The sequence below is a fragment of the Sarcophilus harrisii genome, chromosome 6 (genome assembly GCF_902635505.1).
Source record: "Sarcophilus harrisii chromosome 6, mSarHar1.11, whole genome shotgun sequence".
Taxonomy (NCBI): domain Eukaryota; kingdom Metazoa; phylum Chordata; class Mammalia; order Dasyuromorphia; family Dasyuridae; genus Sarcophilus; species Sarcophilus harrisii.
The window spans coordinates 217,725,031-217,739,738 of NC_045431.1; the positions used below are offsets into that span (position 1 = coordinate 217,725,031).

General features: G+C 35.5%; 1 protein-coding gene across 14 annotated transcripts in view; it reads right to left on the bottom strand.

Annotated features, from left to right (window-relative positions):
- Positions 1-14,708, bottom strand: part of IMMP1L (inner mitochondrial membrane peptidase subunit 1) — a 93,730-nt gene that overhangs the window by 53,785 nt on the left and 25,237 nt on the right. For 11 of the 14 annotated variants that reach the window (XM_031942503.1, XM_031942501.1, XM_031942500.1 and 8 more), the window contains one exon: positions 196-312. The exons of 2 other annotated variants lie outside the window; for them this stretch is intronic. In XM_031942503.1, the coding sequence (XP_031798363.1) occupies positions 196-228 (33 nt within the window). In that variant the 5' untranslated portion in view covers positions 229-312. Of the gene's footprint in view, positions 1-195; positions 313-8,987; positions 8,992-14,708 lie in introns of all 14 variants that reach the window. One more of the 14 variants, XM_031942497.1, reaches the window with a different exon arrangement.

Here is a 14,708-nt window from a genome sequence, read left to right on the forward strand (position 1 = left end):
TAAGGACCATAAAAATGTGTCCAGCTGGCTAGTTATTTGTTGTCCATAAAATGTCACTTCTTACTTCAGGAAATGCCTTAATGTCCAGTAGGGTGCAGTATTATAGCATCAACAAAACCTAAAGGGAACATGGAACCAATTAACAAGGGAAGAAGCACATGGTGCCAGAAATGGGAAAGGAAAAGGTGCTCTTACCTTCCTATCCCTAAAGCCAGCTCTATTATACATTCAGTTCTTAGGGTGGTGTCTCCAAAAAACCACATGCTAAAGTTTTCTCAAAACACAGGTAGGCAATCCATAATTTCAGGGAATCTAAAACAAGGAAAGTAAAATTATAATAAAATTAATTTTACAATAAATAAGTTATTTTTGCTTGTAGAGCAGAACCAATATAGAACATTGCTGATAATTCACAAAAAAACAAACAATTGATTTGTGTCTCTCTACCCCGAACCCTTTACTACTTGTCAGCACAGCATGCAAGGATTTTGTGTTCATAATACCCTAGAAATACATAACAAATAAAAATATAAGCAACCTTGAAGGGAAAGGGATTTCCTGATAGAATTGAAGAAATCCTCAAAGGAGTAATATATTCCTAATATATCACCAAAATTTCAGCTGACTGATTATAAATCTTAGATAAGAGATGACATATAAGATAAATTGTGGATAAAAACAAATTTGTATTAAAAAATGTTGTATATTTATTTATATTTACATTATATTTTAAAATAATGTTCATTCTTGGAAATACCTGTTATCAACAAGCTAAAATAACTATTTTTCCTTATTGAACACTAATAAACTGTAAAAATCTGATATAATGATAAGGTGGTTGTAGTTGTTATTAGTTCCACAATTGTAGTTAAAACAACAATAACTATTGTTATTTTCATACCCAATGAAGGTTCAAAATGTCAATTATCCACCTTAGCAGCAAATGTTAGTTTAGATAAATCACATGACACATTTACTACTATGTATTCATCAATAAGTCAAAATGTATTCATCAATGAAATGGGAATGATATTTATCCCATTCTACTCCCAGGGGTCATCATGAAGAACTGATGAGATAACAGATGTGATAACATTTTGAAAATTGTAAAGTACTATAAAATATAAAGTAATAACTATCACATGATTAACAAAATGATCTGTCATTACCACTGCAATGATAAATTACTTATTAATATTTTCATTTTACTTATGGCCACAATGGATACCTTGCTTACTAATGCTACTAATTACCACTAGAATGATTAAAATGGTTACGAGTGGAATTTTTTATTGGTGAGAACTTAAGAGTTTACAAAGGGCTTCCATGCCTGATTTTCCCAATCCTGGGAGAACACTGAAGCAGGTACTGTGATTTTCATTTTATGGAAGAAGATTAAAAAAGTGATTTGCCCACCATTTATGTTAGGTAAGAGTCTTGAACATGAGTGTTCCAGAAACTTTTCAGAAAAATCATATGGTTATGTAATATATTGTTACATTGTTTATTTTCTGTATTAGAGGTAACAGGTTGCCCAGTAGTTAGTGTGTGCCAAGCTTGGAATCAGATAGATCAAAATTCTGCTCCTTAGATACTTACTGACTGTGGGACCTTGGGCAACATTTTTTACTTAATCTGTCTATTTAAGATTCCTCACCTGTAAAAGAGGTATAGTGATAACACCTACATAACTAGTGCTATTGTGAGGATCATGAGAAATGATATTTGTAAAGTGCTTAACATGATATCTGACACATAGTAGATGTTATATAAATGCTACATGTGGCTACTATTTAACAGAAATTTTTAACCTAAGGTTTGTGACTCTCTTAATATGAAATATTTTGGTGACAACATTTTATTGTAACTTATTTCCTTTGTAAAAGAAATGTCTTATTTTATGCATTTTAAAATACTATTATTTGAAGAGATCTGGTGGCTTCCTGAGATTGTCCAAGAAGTCCATGTCACACAAAAAAGTTAAGAAATCTGGAACTGCACTCCTGGGTCTATATGCCAAAGAGATCATAAAAGAGGGTAAAGGACCCACATGTGCAAAAATGTTAATATCAGCAAGAACAGGAAACTGAATGGATGCCCATCAGTTGGGGAATGGGTGAATGAATTATAATATATGAAGGTAATGGAATATTATTGTTCTATAAGAAATGATGAGCAGAAAAGCTTGGAAGGAATTGATGCTAAGTGAACAGAAACCAGGAAAACATTATACATACTAATAGCATAATTATGTGATGTCTAACAATGATAGACTTAGCTCTTCTCAGCAATGTGGGGATCTAAGACAATTCTAATACACTTGAGACGAAAAACGCCATCTACATCCAGAGAAAGTACAATGGAGACAATGTGGACTGAAGCATTCTATTTTCACCTTTCTTGGGGATGTGCTTTTTCTTTTTCATGGTGTTTTCCCTTTTGGCCTTATTTTTCTTTCACCACATGATAAATATGAAAATGTTTAAAGTGACTGTACATATCAGAATGGCTGTCTGCAGAGGAAAGAGGTAAGGAGGAAGAAAAAAAATTGAAACTCAAAATCTTACGAAAATGAATGCTGAAGCAAGATTATACGATGATCAATTCTGATGGACGTGGCTCTTTTCAACAATGAGATAATTCAGGCCAGGTCCAATGAATTTGTGATGAAGAAAGCCATATATATCCAGAGAGAGGACATGGATCACAACATAACATTTTCACTCTTTTTGTTATTGTTTCTTTGCTTTTTGTTTTCTTCATTTATTTCCTTTTTGATCTGATTTTTCTTGAGTAGAAATAAGTATAGAAGATTTGCACACGTTTTTAACATGTATTAGATTACTTATTGTCTAGGAGAGGGAGTGGGGGAAAAGGAGGGGAAAAAATTTGGAACACAAGATTTTGTAAGGGTGAATCCTGAAAATTATTCATGCATATGTTTTGAAAATAAAAAGCTTTAATAATTATTTTTAAAAAGAAAAAAATTAATATTGAAAACTATTTTTACACCTATCTTTACATCCTCATTTTTACATGTATTTGGACCAGTAAGATAATACACAATGGTTGACCAGATTGGTTGGTTGTTGTTTTTCCTTCTTGAAGAGGATCAAGATGACATCACTGTTGGGGTCAAAGTACAGTGTGTCAGACTATGGCTGAGCAGACCAGTATAAACTCAGAATGTTCTACTACAGGTCAGGCACAAATAGTCCATATGACCACCTCACATGAGTATATCTCTAAATTCACACATCTTAAAAAAAAAAAAAAAAAAAAAAGATTTACTGCCATTCTTCTTTGCTCACAGAGTCCAGCACTTTCTTTGATGTAGGCAAACCAGGTTTGATGGGTCTATCATTGTCTCTCATGTCTCATACCAAAGTTCTTCAGAAACCTTGAGAATGTCCTTGTATCACTTCTTCTGATTCCATGTGAATCCTTGCTTTGTACAAGTTCTATGTAAAACAGACTATTGGGTAAAACATAATCTTGGCATTCAAACAACAAGGTCAGCCCATCAGAGCTGTCCTTCTCTGCAGTATAGTCTGAATACTTGGTGATTCAGTTAGACAAAGGACTTCAGTGTCCAGTACTTTATCTTGCCAGCTGATCTTCAGAATCTTCCTTAGGCAATTCAAATGCAATCCACTCATCTCATAGCATGGTGCGGGTACATTATCCAGGTTTCATAGGCATACAATAAGGTCAGCACAATAGCTCTGCAGACCTTTATTCTGCAAGTCACTCCCAATAGCTCTTCCCTTCCATATTTCCTTCAGAGCCTTTCAAACATGGAGCTAGCTTTGGCAACACATACATCAATTTCATTATCTGTATGTATATCCCTGGAAAGTATATTGCCAAGAAAGGCAAACTTATTCCACAGAAATTCCACAAAATTACCTGAGTTGCTGTAATCAATGGTTTCATCTATAGATGATGTGGTGATGACTGGCAGACAACCTATTTTTTTGGTATTAATTGTTAGGCCAAAATTAGCACAATAGCAGAGAACTGATCTATAACCAACTGCATTTCAGCTTCAGAGACTGCATTGAGTGTACAATCTTCTGCAAACAAAAAGTCATATAACCAACATTCCCTCCACTGTAGTCTTGGCTTGTAATTTTTTAAGTTAAATAATTTACCATCTGTGTGGTACCTGACTTTGATGCTTTTTTCATCTTGCTGAAGGCATTTGACAACTTTGCTAAAAACATATTTAAAAGGACAGGAGGAAGCACACAGACCTGCTTTACTCCACTGTTAGTGGGAAAGTGCAAGAGCACTGTCCATTATCTAGAATCTGTACAAACATCAATGAAATAGGTTGTCCAGATAACATCGATGCAATACTTAGCACAATGCCTAGTTCATGACTGGCATTTTAAAAATGTTTAGTGATTGAATACTGAATAACGGTATTGTACAAAAACCATCTGGGACAATTAAGCTAATATAATGAAGACATGATAATATTATATTTTAAAACAGCCCTTAAAGACCAAATCCAACCACCATTTAACAATTTCCCAGATTTACAACTCACTGTTTCCTTGACAGATATTGCTGTTTCTGCCTCTACAACATCTTTGCAATTTACCACTTCTTTGTACTTACAGTCATAAGCTCAGTTCAATCCCTTATTACCTATCACCTGGATCAATGGTTCTCAGAGTGTGGTCCAAGAACCCCTGGGGTCTCTAAGGCCCTTTCTGGGAGTCCGCAAGGTCAAAATGAGCTGTGGTATATATAAATGATGGAATGATAGATAATATGTTGCAAGAAATGATAAATGGGATGACATCAGAGAAACCTAGGAAGACTTGTATAAACTGATATATATTGTATAAACCAGAGAACTATTTGTACAGTAACTAAAATAGCGAAAAGACAAAGGACTTTGAAAGATTTAAGAATTCTGATCAATGTAATGACAACCAGGACTCCAGAGGGCTGATGATGAGAAAGTATGCTAGACTCATGATATGAGAGGTGATGGTCAAGGTACAAAACTAGTCAAACATTTTTAGATATGGAAAATGTGGAGATCTGTTTTGCTTAACTAAGACTATTTGTTACTTAGAATTGTGGTTTGTTTTTTTTTTTTTTTTTTTTTTTTAAACAGGGTGAGGATGGAAAAGGAAGGTAAGATGGGGAGAAGAGTTAACAAATATCCCTCTCCCCCCGCCAAAAAAAATGAGACATATTTTCTATATACACAAAAGAGGAATGAGGTTCAAAAAAAGATAGCTATCTTCTAAAAAAAATTTTTAAACTTAAAAATTCCAAATAAAATGTGCACTCCATATGCCATGAAACAGAACAAGAGTATTGTAAGTGAAACTCTAAGTGTCAATTATATAAAGCTTACAGCGAATGAAATATGGGTTGAATGAAATATGATATATACAGTTTAGTAACTTGGGGGACATATTTCCATAATCAAGGCTTTTTTTGAAAACAATGTAGTATGTATAGAATGATTTATATATACATATTTGTGTCTAATAGTAGTGTTCTTTAGGGTTGAGGAAGAGAGGAAGGAAGGGAGGAAAACTTTATTATATATTTAAAAGGAACAACAAAAGTTGTACATAATAGAATTGTAGTCTATTCTACTATGTTCTGTAAATTTTTTTTTATTTCTTAAGTTCAGAATAAGTAAAAAAAAAATTTTTTTTTAAGTAAATAACATGATGAGTTTATTTTTAAAAGCAATCTATACAAAATAGAGACTTGGGTTTCCACAAATGTTCTCTTTCATCTTTATATGTAAAAATGTCTTTTTATCTTTTTATTTTCATCAAATTCAGAATTTTTAAACAATAATATTTAAACTTTGAAATAAGTAAAAACTGTCTTATTCTTTGATCTTGTATGTAAAGCATGTAGTATAGTGCCTGCTACATAAAAGTATGTGCTTAATAAATATCTATTGATTCATTTAGTTTAACATCTTCATTTTTAGCAATGAGGAAACTAAGGTCCAAAGAAGTAATGAAACTGCCTTTAAGATCAAACAAAACCAGATTGGAAACTAGCATCTATGGTCATAGTCACAGTCCAAGCTGATGTAATTTTCTTTTTGATGAGGACTATAATTTCACAATATTGAGAACTGATGCAGAGCATTTTCTCAGTTACCTAGTCTTACAAGGTTTCTTGGAATGAAAATGTGATTTACCTATGCTTTTGAACTCACTTATTTCTTACTCTAAGATTAGCACTCCATTCATACCACATTGCCTTTATTTTTTGCAATTACACAAAGTTCACCTTTAACATTTTTTTTAACTTAACTTTTAACTGATTTTTTTCCATCTCTCTTTCTCCCCTAACCCTTTTCCCAAAATGGTAGCAATTTATAATAGATTATATATGGATAATCATGTAAAACATTATTTCCATGTTAGTCATGTTGTGAAAGAAAAAGAGTAAAAAAAAAATAAATAAATAAAAATAAAGTAAAAACAGCATGCTTCAATCTGCATTCAAATTATATTAGTTCTTTTGTGTATATGAATAGAATTTTTCATTATGAGTCCTTTGTTAAGGACTAAGAGCTAAGTCATTCACAGTTGATCATCAAACAATATTGCTATTACTAGGTATAATATGCTCCTGGTTTTGCTCACTTCATTTTGCACCAGTCTTTCCAGGTTTTACTGAAATTATCTACTCAACATTTCTTATAACAGAAAGGTATTCCATTACATTAATATACCACAACTTACTCAATCATTCCTCAGTTGTTGGCTATCCCTTCAACTTCCAATTCTCTACCCTCACAAAAAGAGTAATAATACATATTAATGTTTTTAAATCTCTTTGGGATCAAAAACTAAACAGTGCCCTTTGGATATAATTCCAAATTGTTTTCCAGAATGGTTGCATTAGTTCACAACTTCACCAATGATACATTAGTGCCCCAATTTTCCCACATTCCCTCCAACACTGATGACTTTCCTTTTCTTTCATATTAGCTAATTTGATAAGTGTGAGATGGTACCTCAGAGGTGTTTTAATTTGTATTTTTTCAATCAATAGTTCTTTAGAGCATTTTTTCATATGACTCGAGATAACTGATTTCTTCACCAGCAAAATACCTGTTCATATCCTTTGACCATTAATCAATTGGGAAATAACCAGAAACACTTGCTATTAAAAAAAAAAAAAAACCCTGCTTTCTGCTTTCCTTCTAACTTAATCTTTCTTTCCTTGCTTGCATTGGTTTTGTTTGTACAAAAACTTTTAAAGTTAATATAATCAAAATTACCCATATTACATCTTGAAATGCTCTAGTCAAAAATTCTTTCCTTCTCCACAGAAGACAGTTAAACTACTCTTTGCTCTGCTAATCTGCTTATGATACCACCATTTTTTTCTAAATAATGTATCCATTTTGATCTTATCTTGACAGTGAAAAGATGTTGGCCTATATCTAGTTCTCACAGAACTTTTTCTAAAATGAATGTTTAAGAAGTTTTCTGGCTTCCAGGGAATAGAATCATTTATAAAAATTTTATACACTTTTATTGTCAAAAACTAAACAACAAAGATACTGTCACCTATAGATATCTTTACTATTGCTAATTTTTAGCATTCTGATCAAGATCTAATAATGTCTTAATATTGCTGTTGAAATAATTTTAAGATTGTAAAATTTAAAGTGAAGGAATATAACATATCATTCAGTTCAAACCCTTCATTCAGCAGATGAAGAAATGCAAATCCAGAGAAATTCAAGAGTCTAAGATCATGTAATTAGTAAAGGCACTATATTTCTGCAACAAAAACTACTTAACTTACAACATGAACCAGCAATGAAGACCTAACAATACATAGAAAAGAATGGAAGTGACTCTAAGTTAAAAGGGTGGCTTAGCATTGTAGATGTATTTGCAGACTACTAGATATTAGATGTATGACCCTGGGCAAGTAACTTTATTCTTTTCCACCTCCGTTTCCTTATCTGTAAAATGGTAATAATTTAGGGTTGTCTTTACAGGGTAATGATCATGTGAGATAACATATGTTAAAAAGTATTTCACAAACTGAAGTACTATATAAATGACAATGATGATGTTGTATGTTCTTAAAGGCTATGGCAGCAGAGCTTAGTCTGTGGCTTACTAAAGGAAGCTAGAAATGTGGGTACCAGTACAGCAATAGACTTTACATCTGTCCAAGGGCCACTAAACTTGGAAGATTGGAGAGTCATTTAACAAGCATGGCTATGCTGTAAATTATTAAATTAGAGTGATTCTCAAAGACCAATAACATTATAAATATCTCAACAACTTGTTATTGCGTGGATGTGAACATTCCTTCCAAGATATAGGTCACAAAGCATCCTATTATGCAACCCTTTCCACGTTCTCCTATAACCCCTTCCTTGGAAATCAACACAAGACACAATTCATTTGAGAATCTTCTTCTCTAACTGGTAACAGTGAAGGTCTAGACACCTATGGAGACTGTTACTTTAAAATGCTCTTCCGGTCCCTGCTCTTTACCCTTCCCAAGTCCACCACAAGAAACTGGAATCAACCACTCTTCTGACCCAATAGCCAGCTTTCACCACCTTTTCCAGTTATCTCTCTCTCTGAAAAAATCCTTTACTATACCTTCAAATGCCTGTTCCATAACTGATATACCTCCATTCATCTTCCTTTCTTGTACCTTCAGTTTTTTAATTTTCAGTGAGCTCTATCTCCCTCCTGCTAATAATGCTTCTCTGACCCATTCACTGGCTCTTGGGGGGAAATCAGAATCCTTTCTGTTCTTTACTGCCGCTCTGAGGTCCTTCCTTAACTAATACCTTCACTAAGCAACCTTGCTTCCATTGAGTTTCAAATCCAACTTGATCCCACTGCACAGGGAGAATCTTTTCCATTCCTTATAAACCAATCCAACTCTAGACTATCCCCTATTTTCAAATCTCTTGTCCCCTTGTCCCGTCACCCATCACAGAATACCAAACTCTAATCCAATCCTGACTCACTCCTACCACCTCTATCTATTGCTATTATTTATTGCCAAATACAATAGCTTTTTCTCAATTCTCATTCTCCTTGATCTCTCCTCTATACTCAATCGCCTCTAGGTTTTTGGGACACCACTAATTCTTCTCCTGTCTATTTCCACCTATTTCTTTGTCAGTCTCCTTGAGTGAATCCTTATTCACACCATGTCCTCTGACTATAGGCATTCTACAAGGTTCTGTCCTGGGCCCTCTTCTTCCTCTAAACCATTTCATTTGTTGGCTTAATTGTCAGCTGCCCCTTACTATCTCCTACTTTCTCTTATAGTCATTGTTACCAAATCCTGTTTTCACCTTTGCAACATCTGTCAAATTCACCTTTTCTCCTCTGACGTTGCCACTATAATGGTACAAATGCTTAGCACTTCATGCTTGAATTATTACAGTAGCATGCATACTGGTGAGTCAATCTGACTCAAGTCTCTCCATTCAAATACATTCTCCATTCAGCCACCAAAGTAATCCTAACATAGGTCCCACCATATCATCCCCTACTCAATAATTTTCAGTGGCTCCACACTCCCTCCAGGAGCAAATAAAAATATGCTGTTTGATATTCAAAGTCCTTTATAATCTCGCCCCCTCCTACTTTCCAATCTTCTTATACCTTATTCCCCAGCACATCCTCTTTGGTCTAGTGACCCTGGTGTCCTTCCCTGAATAAGATGGTTCTTACTCCAACATTTTCTCTGTTGTCCCTCTTGGCTAGTATGCTCTCCCTCTTCAACTTTGCCTGCTGGCTTCCTTATCTTCCTTTAAATCCCAATTAAAATCCCATCTTCTACATGAAGCCTTTTCCAAATCCTAATTCTAGAGCCTTCCCTTAGTTAACTATTTCCTTTTTAGAGCTGATTTGTAAATATTTGTTTGCTTGTAATCTTCCCCATTAGAGTGGAGGCTACCCTGAGATGATCCTTGGCCCCTTTTTGTATCTTCAATACACATAGTAGCCTCTTAATAAATATTAACTGACTCAATGACTGACTATTCCTATGCTGTTGAAAAAAGGTGTAGGAAAAGTATAAAAACTTGCAAAAGTAACTCCCCACCCTGATCACAAATGTTATTTTATCTCAAATGAGGCTTCACTTCAGCAAAACAAACATTCTATTCCTCTTTAACTCTTTCACTATCACACAATCCACAGCTACTATTGTCTTTCCTCAACCCTCTCACAGCATCCTCTCCTCTCACTCTTTCAGTTGAGCACCTTTCTTCATATTTCACAGCTACAATTAAGGTTATTCAATAGTAACTCTTCCTTTTCCCCATCATCTTACATCATTTAAAGATATCCCCTCTGTGGATTTAGGGTGACACCATTTTAAATCTGTACTGTTTCATTAATGCCTGCAATGCAAGTGACCCCAAATAGAAAATAAACTACAGTAGCAAATTCTGAGACCGTCTCTCCACTCACTCCCTTTCATCCTATTAGGCAGAAATCCCTGACCTGAAACGGGGTAAAAGGTCATTGCTTCAAATCAGCCTCAAATCTCAGCAACAGGCACCTAAATGGATCAACTTCTGCCCTGTCCCCACAAGCTGTTCCTTGTTGTTCAAAACCGTATTCTCATTGTGGGAGCCTCTGCCTCTTTGGATGAGACTTCTCTGCTAGCAAACTCAATAAATTCTAGTTGGTACAAGTTGTTTCTTTGCCAACGATTGTTTCTCTTCGCAAGAGCAAGATTTCAAAATCTCCTTCACCCTGGTTTTGGATGAAAAAGAAGCTTCCCTTCCTTCTTGCCAAAGGAAACAGCTCTGCGTGCACTTTTGAACCTACAATCTTCTGACTTTTCCTTCAAATTGTTCCAATTGTTCCCCTTTCTCTTATAGTAATTAATAACTACATATTGGCTGCTTCCCGGCTGCAAAGAGAGACATGTATCTCCTCCATCACTAAAAAAAAAAAAGTGTTTGATTGTACCCACAGCATTAGCTACTGCCCCCTTTCTCCCACTTCCCCTCCGTACCCCCCCTTTCTCTCCCTCCTTGCCAATCCCTCTAATCTGGTTTCCAGCCTCACTGTGAGCTGACACTGCCCTCTCCATTAGGCTGAAATCTCTGAAGGGTGATAGCCAGTGTCTTCTTAGACCCTTTTTGGTCTTCCTGAAGCACTTGACAATGCTTTCACAACCTGCTCCTTGTGACAAGAATCTTTTTGCATTCTCTTCTGACCACCCTGATTCTCTTCTGTCTCCTATGCTGGATGTTCACCTAGGACACCTGCATTACTTCTGTCTCACCCCAAGGCTCAATCCTAAACTCTCCTGGCTCCTGTCACTTTTTATTACTTCAGTAAAGGGTTCCATCAACTCCTCTGGGTCCAACTCCATGCAGATGACTCCCAGATTGATGTCACCTCAGTCTCTTAACTGAATCATCAACCATCCCAAATTGGCTGTCCCGTGAGCAACTCAAACTCAACATATCAAGTTTCCTGTCACATGAACAACAAAATGGCAGACTTGGCCTTTTCTCTAATGCCCCTAACCTCTCAAAAACAGAAATTATATCCCAAAGTTAAAGAACTTTGGCAGTCTCCCACCTGAATTTTTATAGGAAACCCAGAAATCCAAAAGGTTAAAAAACAACCTCCCACCCCAAACCCATTCAGTGATCCTGAGCTCACTCAGCTTCCCTCTTACCTCCCAGACTACAGCACCAAGGCCACAGGCCTAGGAGACCCAATGACACCACACAGGCTCACATCAAAATCTATCCCCACAGCCCTAGTGCAAAGCTCTGAACTAATGGTGACAGGGAATGTGGGCTCTGCTCAGCCAGCTTCGGGTCGGAGAACTGAACAACAGAGGGAGGGAAACGAGTCACCAGGAGAGGAGAGGGAGTTAGGCTTTTGGGGGGCTGTGCAGTACTCCAAAAGCTGGAGGGGAAGAGCCCGGCTGCCAGTCAGGGCCAACTCTGACCACTCAAAGGTGAAGTGACACTGAATGACCTGGTGTGAGAGGAAGCTGAGACACTGAAATCCAGCTCATCAATGTCAACATGTCCAGAACTAAATTTACAATCCTTCTCCACAAAACTCTTTCAAATTTTTCTACTACTGCTGAAGAATCCTCCACACACTGCCACAACCCTAAGGGGGCAGGCCTTCATCTCTCACCTTTTCTGCCCTGTCTCCCCCTGCCTCATTTCTACTTTTTCCAATACTCTTACTTAGCTACCTGAGTGATTTATTTTCTTTTCTGTTCATCCCCCCCCCCCAGAGGAAATATTTAAATAGCAATTTATTTTTCCAAATATATGTATAGACAGCTTTCAAATGCTCATTTAAAAAAATTTTTGTGTTCCTTATTTTCCCTTCCTCTCTTATTTCCCATCTCCCGAATACAGCAATCTAATATAGGTTAAATATGTGCATTTCTTTTAAGCATATTTCAACTTTTGTCATATTGTATAAGAAAAATGAAGTCAAAAGGGTAAAAAATCATAAGAAAAAAAAAAGCAAACAAAAAAGGTAAAAATGCTATGCTATGATCCACATTCAGTCGCCAAGTCCTCTCTCCAGATGCTAACTCTTTCCAACACAAGTCTATTGGAATTGTCTCTCGACTGATTTCATTGTTAAAAAGAAACAAGTCCATCACAGTTGATCATCACTTAATAATGTTCTCTTCGTTCTGTTCACTTCACTTGGCACCAGTTCATATAAATCTCTGCAGACCTCTCTAAAATCATCCTCCTGATCGTTTTTTAATAGAACAATAATATTCCATAACATCCATATACTATAATTTATTCAGCCATTCTCCAATTGATGGACATTGTTTCAGTTTCGTTTCTAGCCATTACAAAAATTGCTGCCACAAACATTTTTGCACCTATGGGTTCCTTTCCCTCCTTTAAGATCTCTTTGGGATATAAGCCCAGTAGGAACACTGCTGGATCAGAGCATGCAGTTTGATTGCCTTTTGGGGATACTTCCAAACTGTTCTCCAAAATGCTTGGATCAGTCAACAATTCCCCAACAATCCATTCGTGTCCCAATTTCCCCACATCCTTTCTAGAAACATTATTTTTTCCTGTCATTTTAGCCAACTTCATAGGTGTGAGATGGTACCTCAAAGTTGTCTTAATTTGCATTTATCTAATCAAGTGACTTGGAAAATTTTTTCATATGACCTTAGAAGGCTTTAATTTCACCTAAAAATTGCCTGTTTATATCCTTTGACCATCTATTAATTGGGAAATGGCTTGTATTTTTATATATTTGAATCAATTCTCTATATGTTTTATTAATGAGGCTTTTACCAAAAATACAGTAAAAAAAATTTTCCCAGCTTTCTGCTTCCCTTCTAATCTTGGCTGCATTGAAAAATCAATGTCTGTGCAAAACAATTTTAATTTAATGTAATCAAAATTATCTAATTTACATTTCATAATATTCATAGTTCTTTGGCTATAAATTCCTCCCTTCTCCATAGATGTGAGTAGACAATCCTTTATTCTCTTAATTTGTTTATGGTATCACACTTCATGCCTAAATCATGAACCCAATTCAACCTTATCTTGGTATAAGGTGTTAGATGTTGGTCAATACCAAATTTCTGCTATACTATTTCCCAGTTTTTCCAGTAATTTTTGTCAAATAGTGAGTTCTTATCCCAGAAGCTTAAATCTTTGGGTTTATCAAACATTAGCTTACTTACTTAACCTATTCTACTGACCCCTCTACTCTATTTAATAGCCAGTATCAAATGATTTTGATGACTGCCACTTTATAATACAATTTTAGGTCTGGTACAGCTACTCCACCTGCCTTTATATTTTTTTTTTCCCATTAATTCCCTTAAAATTCTTGACCTTTTGCTCTTCCAGATGAATTTTATTATTTTTTCTAGCCATTCTCCTGGCTAGATTCTTTTTTTTCTAATTATTATATTAGTTTGGTACTTGATATTCTTCTAATTGTTTAGATCTAATTTTATTTCTATGAAATGTTTTATAACTGTGCTCTTATGGTTCCAGGCTTTGTCTTGGCAGACAGACTTCTAAATTTTTTACATTACCTGCAGTTATTTTAAATGGGATTTCTCTATCTCTTGCTGTTGGATAATGGGTAACCTTATTAAAATATCTTCTTTCTAAAATCTTCCTGATTAGTTCAATGAATACTAGTAACTATATTTTATCACTGGGACCAAATATAAACCCCCCCGAATTTAAAGTGCTTCAAAGCCAGGACCTTTCCTACCTTTGCAATCTTTTACTTAATTCTCCCTACTTCACCGCAAACTTCAATTGTATGGTCTATTTATAAGGGCACTTCACACATGAAACTCCATCTCCTATTTCTGTGCTTTTGCCCTGCCTCCCTTAACCTGGAATTTTCTCCCTCCTTACTTCCATCTCTTGTTTTTTCTGGTTTTCTTAAAGACTGAGTCCCATCTTCTTCAGGAGGCCTTTCCTGGTCTCCCTAATTACTAGTATCATCCCCTCTTGGATTATTGTCCATCTCCTCTCCATTTTGTAAGTGCTATGTTATCTTCCCAATCAGAATACATTGTTCTTGAGGGCAGGAATTGCTTTTACCTTTCATTACACTCACAAGGATTAACACAATTTAGCCATTAATATTTACTTATGAACCAACAATTGGGAAATTCTAATTGTATTGAGGTCTACTCACATCCAC